We start from the raw sequence: 7,791 nt of genomic DNA on the forward strand, positions 1-7,791 counted from the left end.
TGTGGGTACATGAATGAGTAGGTACAAGTTTAACTAAATGAGTATGTAAAATAATAGTACCAAAAATATATTATGCTAGATAAGAATATCCATTTTAATTAGAATAGAAAACAATTTAGGTTACTAAAAATTGAGTCAAATGAAGCACTTTTGCGTAAAAGGTCATTAATTGACTATAATTGACAAACTTATCCATAGTGGGTATAATTAAAAATGGAAATTACTTCTTTTCATATACTTCTGTTTTTATCGTATGTTTAAACCCAGGGCTTTTTTTTTCATGTGTTGCGGTGGAATGGCGTTCTGGCACCATTTTTCAAGGATAATTTTTTAAAATTTTTCATAATCAATTAGACGAAACAATGTTTGTGCTTATGTAATTACAATCTTTATTCATATAATTCGTCAAAATGATAAAATATGGTATGGTAATGAATATTTAAATGATATTTTAATGTTTTTACAGTGAGTTCCGGGACCTTTTTTGTTTAAAAAAAACCCTGGTTAAACCAAATGTAGAAATAAATGGTTATAGTAACACTGTCGCCAATTATGTAAATAAGTTGTGTAAAATTTTAAGACAAATTTTTATATTATTTGGGGTTATGTATTAGATATTAAGACAAAATCTTGAGGAAATAAGTCATATTATTTTTTGACATCTCATCAAAGGGGAAGAAGAATATGGAAGTATTTTTACAACACATTGTAATATACATATATAAAATTATGACTGCAACTTATGATATGGAATTGACTAAGTATAAATATACATAAATAGATACATTAATTAAAAGCCTCAGTTTTACTTAGCGTTGTGATTTACAATATAATTATTTTAATGCAAATAAATATCACCTGAACTCTGTTTGTCTGTTCGTCAAATCATAATTATTACCATTTCCAATCCCATGGAATACACATAACTCCATCTGATAATACAGAGTAGTAGCTAGTAATGCATAGAATCACCCCAGATACCTGAAATTTATTTTTATTAGAAACGCAAACATTTTTCCAAACAAAGATTTACATTCAAAACTTTTAATATTATGGACATAATAATACTTATAAAGAATATATAGAATATAAAAGGATATCATTTATATTTTTCATAATATTGGATTAGATACATGTAATTGTTTATTTACGATTATAGTATTACAACTCTAAATTCATAATTTTTCAGGAGACACTCTGAAATTAAGCTCAGCACTATAAGGGTTAAAAGTATTGATAACTTTGTGGTATGGTAATAAAACACTTTCCATATCATTCATTGTTAACTTTGTGTACCTAATACCACTTTTTTAAACACTTATTTGTGACTACCGGTTTCGGAAAATTATTTCATCATTATCATAATAATTTTATTTTAATGATGGAATAATTTTCCGAAACCGGTAATGAAAAATAAGTGTTTAAAAAAGTGGTATAGGTACACAAAGCAAACAATGGATGATAAGGAGTGTTTTCTTAGCAATATTTTAATCTACAATTAGGTTAATAAATATTTATAAACACTTATATTTTAATTTTAAATTTTATCAATATTTAGCAGGATTCTCACCTGTTGTAACTCATCAGCATGTTGTAACAACTGCTGACAGCATTGTATCATACGATCCGGAGTTACACAATCATCCTTTATTAGCTCTAATAATTTCAAACGGGATATGCATTCTGTGTGTAATGAACGCTCTGTATGCTTATTTCTGGAATTTATAAAACATATTTATTAAAAAAAAAATAAAAACACTTATTCTTGCCTAGACAAAATTTAACTAAGTTTGCCATGAAATATACAGAAAGTATGATTTATAAGTCAAAAGTAAAGTATAATATGAAGTTGTGAAAGTCAAATTACAATATGATAATATGTTCTCCATGTCAAAACGTGCAGTACAGGAAATTAAATTAATGTGAAATATCCTTACATTTTGTACCGCGTCAATCCTTCTGTTGCCTCATCGAGATTCTTTGCTATGAAACTCACAAGTTGGTCTCCGGGACATGAAGACGGTGTGATAATCTGTCCAGTTGGTGATATCATAAGTGGACCCGCTTCTCTGAAATTTAATTTGAACTGAAATTGATTTGAAATATTTTGATAATGAAGAAATAAAAATCCTCTTGCGATGTCGATTCCCAGCTATCGACCCATCTCTTTGGTGGTCAACCCCATGGTAGACCACTCAGGGGCAGACCACCAAAGAGATGGGTCAATAGCTGGGAATCGACATCGCAGGAGGCTAATCCCTCTTAAAAACAGGCCACAAGGCCTACACCAAGATGAAGAAAAAGAAGAAGAAGAAATAAAACAATAAAATAATTCAATAATCAGATCGACGCTTGCTTTTCAAGCATCCAGCATATATACATGTATTCGTGTAAATGCAGAATTGGACATATAGGAAGTAAAAAACAAAAACACAAAATGACATTATTGCCCGGTTAATGACACATACCACCTCTGACATGAGCTAATCATTTATGGAATTAAAGAAGCAGATTAGAGAAGAGAAAATCAACTTACGGTTCAACAACAATTTCATAAGTTTCTAGGGATTCGGGGATTGAGGAAGGGAAGCTATTTCCCTTGGTGTGAATATCGCCCAGGGAGGTGGTGAGTCTGCGGAGTTGGTTGCAATATTCAGCAGCTAGTACTTTAGGCATAAATTTTCTGGAAATATAATATTTTATTAGCAAATTCCATGATACCATTAAATGGTTATTAAGCATTCATGTATGTTATAGGATCATTTTACAGGAGAGAAAAAGGGACCTACTTTTATAAAGCAAATAAATGAATGAGACACACCTGCGCTTAATATTGATATTTCGCAGAACGGTTGACAGGGTTTTTTCATAGTTGGGTATTTTAGCTAATGCTTCATCGTGAGTATTTACATTTTTTATAAGCTGGAAAAATAAAACATTAATAATAAATATAACGCATTTTTTTTGAGAATCACTCTTTCAGGTTGCTTTATAACTTATTATTGAATATATTTTGAGAATAAGATATAATATATGAATCACTTTAATTTGTATGTAAATTTATTGAGATTTTTAACGACTGTGATATTGTGATCTGTTTTGTGGCAGTCGAATAACCCCAAATGAGGTTTAAACCAGTCAATGAGTCGATTTATTTATGCACACTGAGTGATTGAAATTACAAAACATGCAAAAGGAAGCACACTCGGATATCAAATATTTGAAATTGATAAAATGTAAAATTTTATTTAGCTCAACTCTTTTAACTAATTTTTTTAAAAATTTTCTAGACATCCTTTTAACGAACTGCAAATTTTGCAAAGTTGCATGGATGCAAATTTAAGGCGTTACTGTACTATTAATAAAGAAGTTAAAAGGGAGAAATGATACTTACATCTAACCAATTATGCCTTACTTCAGTATTCCCTAAGAATACATCACCATCCAGACTTACTCCGGTAAACTGTCCTAACACTAATGTACGACCTTAAAATAAAAATTGTTGATAAAACAGAATTTCATAGCCCGTTTTTTGAACAGAAAATCTATGCAAAAGTTGTGGATAAAAATAAACCGTACGTTCAATAAATTCCATGCTCACCTTTAAGTGTTTTCATTTTGTCTGGATGTTGAGATGCCAAAGCCTTGAAACTCTGTAAACCTCCTCTCACATGGCTGACATTCCAACCAGATTCCCATTTTATCTGAAAATATTTAGAGGATGTATATGATAAAAGTAAAATTGTATATTATGCTAAAAGACAGATAGGTCATTAAAACTAAATGTTATAAAATTAGATTGAATTGTTTTATTTGGTACTTTTATATATTTTTTTGCTATTATTTTAGATAATTTAATGAATTCACATTCTAAACACACAAAAAATAAGCCGATGAGTGGATATTTTTTAAAACAATGGAATATGAAAACGGGTGTTGTATTTGTTTTTTTTTTGTTAATTATTATTATTAATGTTTTATTAATTATTTAAAAAATATACGTGATACATGGCATATAAAATACAATAAAAAAAACCTTTTTATTATTAATTTATTTTACCATCTTGAAAAAATATTTGAGGTGTGAGATTTTATTGTGTAGTTGTTTCAGAGCACTATAGATCCGAAAAATAAATAATCGCATTTTAATTCAAAATAATGGCTTATTGTTAAATTTATTTCATTAAGTTCGGGATATATTGCATTATCAGGTACGCAGGAACTTTATGAGATGTTTTCAATGATATTAAAAAGATGTTTCCTTCTTTCCTGCGGAGCATGATGGTTAACCACATGTGTGGCCGCTTTAGAGACTGAGAAGTTCATGAAGGGGATATCATCGTTTTTTTTTAAATACGTAATGAGGTCATATTGTACTTTAAAATGTGAATAGTTTGATCTTTTATATCTCCATTATCCATTTAAAGATTTTTAATGAGAATTGTACCAAATACCTTTTTTAAATTTTTTTAAATTAATTTATTTGCTAATATAGAAAAAACAAAGACACACTGCTGGGAATATCCGTATTAATACATTATAAACATAATATCATACCTGTTTCAGATTATATGCTTGGCAAAGTTCTTTACTCAGTTCGCTAATGTGATTTCTAGTTGCTTTAGTACCTTCGTACTTTTCTTTGGCTGCAGAATAGTTATTTATAACCCACATACTAAAAACAAAAGTTATAAATAAATCAAATTAAAATACATAATTGAAATAATTTCTCGTGATGAGTTATGAAGTAAATTATTGAAAAATAACAGATCATTATTAATAATTTATCATTTACATACTGAAAGGGAATTAATTCACACCGTACCTACTCACTTTAAGGAATCTAGCTGTTTGGCAGTATTTACTTGTTCCCTCATAATGAAACTTGTATACATGGCGTCATTTTCATTAAATGGACTGGTGTAATGAAATGTCCTGAAATATAACACACTCATCAGAATTGTCACGAAAACTAATCAATAAGAATTGGTATTTAATTTGAAGAATTCCATTATTTATTATTATTAATATATATAAAAATATGAGTTATGGTTCCATTGAATTTATTTTAGGATAACTGTTTTGCCTTGGGAGAGTATTGTCAACTGCGTCAATAAAACTAATGGACTTATTTGTCGTAAATGTTGACTAAGAGCCATAAAATTGTTTTACTTCTTTTTTTAGAATTGTGTGTGGACTTTATGGAGATGTTCCAAACATGTTACTTTAAAAATAATAACTCATTTCCGCTCCCTAGGCGGAGAAAATGGAGTCCACAAACTGCCTCCAGGCTTTTCTGTCGGCTGCCAGCTTCCTTGCATCCTCCCAAGTCAGATCCGCGTCCCGAAGCTCTGACGAGAACTGCCGACGAATTGTCAGCAGTGGTCGTCCTGGGCGGTGCGAACCTGATGCCTTGTAAAAGAGGCAAGCTTGATTAAGACTCTCAGGAAGCATGCGGAATACATAGGCATCATGATAACAAAATTTAGTTTTATATTCGGCCTTAAAATTTATATTTAAATAGGTTCATTTGTTGTTTTCAACACAGTTTTGACAATGCTTTCACAGATGAAACAATTATTGCAAAAATAAATTCAGTAGAATCATCAATTATGTTTTGATTTAAATTAATGTTATCATCAAATCATCAAATAAAATATATATGTTGATTTAAGTAAAATATTATATGTGCGCAGTATGGCAGAATAATCTAAATGATTGATAATGAAATAATAAGCTCTATTATGCATACGATTTGGCAGTAAAATTAATATTCTATACAAAGCTGTATTTATTTCATAAATTGACATAATTGTTTTTAATTTGCACTCTTGCATTTTGAATATGACAAATGGTTAACATTGTAATAAATACTTCTCAATTAATATGATTTAATTAACTCACTTAATAAATCCAGTATATTAAAAAATAAATTACTGAAAATGAACTCACCTCTCATTGAAATCTCCTTTAGGAACTTTTTTAGAAATTTTGTCAACATATTCTGTAGATATTTTACAAGCGGTCAGTATTTTAAGTACTGAATTTCTAATATCGTTTCCTGCGAGTGTTATATTAACTAACTGTAGATTTTCTAGTTAGGAGAACAAACTATTAATTACAAAGTGATAAATTGTATATCAGAATCTAAAATATTTCCCAAGTTTTATTTATACCTTTGTTTTGGTCTTTTCCACGGAGGTAAAATGAAAGCGAAGTGGAGGGCAGCCGGGTTTTGGCTTGTTGAGCTTCTAAAACAGCGCTCAGTTGTTTGAGAGAGTTTTCATTGACAGCCTGAAAAATAAATAATACTTTGTGAAGTATACTTCTGGCGGCATACTTAAAGTGACCGTACGTCCCGTTTTGAATGGGACCGTCTCGTTTTTAGATAGCCTGAACAACATAATTTTTTCATATTTATATTATTTACTCCTCTTATTTTCTTTACCAACATTCTTTTTCTTTTTATTAATACATAAAAACGATTAAAAAATACGTGTTTTCTTGAATATACGTACTATTACGTAAAAATTGGTAGATGTCCCGTTTTGAGGACAAAAATAAATGGTCACGTTAGGCATACTAGATTTTAATTTAAGAAGTGCGGCAAGAGTGTTTCACATTTTACACTAACTAACTAGCAAACTCACTATCAGTTGGTGAAACCGAATGCGAGCATTTTTGTTTGAAAGCCCACAGAAGTGCCATTTAAATACTTTTTTTAAATATTGACAGATATACCATGTACAGCTTGTTTTTTATTTATTTTTTATTTTATTTTTCATTTAAAGAAATAACCCGTAAAGACTTTATTAGAGGCTTGTCTACAGGTAGGATAGTAAGGATAGGGAAGGTAAATGTGAAAAATACATCACAAACACCCAGACCAATTGAAAATAAATCTTTCTTGAATTTATATTACACTTGCCGGGAATCAAACCCACATTATAATCCAATATGTACCACTATCAGAATTACCAAAACGTTAATAAACAATAATGTGACAAGTCACAATTCATATCATAGTAGGCAAGATTTTTCAGGGCTTGCTGTAACACTGTTTTCAAAGCAACACTTTTGCCTCACTCATTTGTTCATTTAATAACATACTCTTTGTTCGGGAAACCTTCCGAATAAATCAGGATGGACCGAAAAATAGAAAGGCCTCAAGGCTGTCGACACTTCCGCGGTGCTGAGATGTCTGCAAAAAGCACACCCGACCCTGAAAAATTAACGATGTGCGTAACGTAAATAAATTAAAAATAATATTATTTTAGGTTATGAGTTATGAAAACTTACCACCTTTTGAGATTAAAATACATATTTAAGTTAAATGCGTAAATTCAACGTACATTAAAGCTACGCATTAATAGGAGGTCACATAACTTACAAGCACATTGACAAGATAAAATATTTGAAGAAAAATGACATTTATGTAGAATTTGAAGTCCATTTCAAACAGCTGATTTAGGGCTAACGTGTTTACATGAAACGTCAAAATTTTACTATATGGCAACATTATATTGTGCGGTTTGTGGTTTGGCGCGATTTTTCAAAACGATCGTACCACCACTGTTCCGCTTTCGTTTTCCAAATTACATAATGCACATATTAACTTCTTTTTTTTAATTCATGTATTTAAAAAAAAATAATAGGAATTGCACCCATGATTGTTTTTAAATAAATTTTCATTTTTAAAATTCGCGTGTCAAAAAACATAATTTTAGCATGTTAATAAATAATAGTCTGTTTTTGTTTCAACTGTTCAACTTTTCTATTTGTAGAACTTAA

At 29.9% G+C, this 7,791-nt stretch overlaps 1 protein-coding gene across 1 annotated transcript; it reads right to left on the reverse strand.

The window, feature by feature from the left end:
• Window positions 1-256: 256 nt before the first annotated feature.
• LOC148311654 (T-cell activation inhibitor, mitochondrial-like) lies at window positions 257-7,447 on the reverse strand. Its single transcript, XM_088256350.1, has 13 exons — window positions 7,300-7,447; window positions 7,111-7,222; window positions 6,177-6,294; window positions 5,953-6,094; window positions 4,834-4,935; window positions 4,558-4,675; window positions 3,602-3,704; window positions 3,395-3,486; window positions 2,822-2,922; window positions 2,537-2,683; window positions 1,938-2,069; window positions 1,571-1,715; window positions 257-981 (listed from the first exon to the last, which is right to left on the reverse strand). Exons 1-13 carry the CDS (start codon window positions 7,320-7,322, stop codon window positions 895-897), a joined length of 1,422 nt encoding a protein of 473 aa, XP_088112476.1. The 5' UTR covers window positions 7,323-7,447; the 3' UTR covers window positions 257-894.
• Between the last annotated feature and the right edge of the window lie 344 nt (window positions 7,448-7,791).

The sequence above is a fragment of the Brachycentrus maculatus genome, unplaced genomic scaffold (genome assembly GCF_059751285.1).
Source record: "Brachycentrus maculatus isolate JH-2025_06_01 unplaced genomic scaffold, ASM5975128v1 h1tg000060l, whole genome shotgun sequence".
Classification (NCBI taxonomy): domain Eukaryota; kingdom Metazoa; phylum Arthropoda; class Insecta; order Trichoptera; family Brachycentridae; genus Brachycentrus; species Brachycentrus maculatus.

Coding starts and splice junctions, on each gene's coding strand:
- LOC148311654 (XM_088256350.1), bottom strand. CDS start 7,322: ATGTATTTTAATCTCAAAAGGTG. Junction 6,295..7,110: donor GAAGGTTTCCCGAACAAAGA/GTATGTTATTAA, acceptor TTTATTTTTCAG/GCTGTCAATGAAAACTCTCT. Junction 2,923..3,394: donor TAAGGCATAATTGGTTAGAT/GTAAGTATCATT, acceptor TTATTTTTCCAG/CTTATAAAAAATGTAAATAC.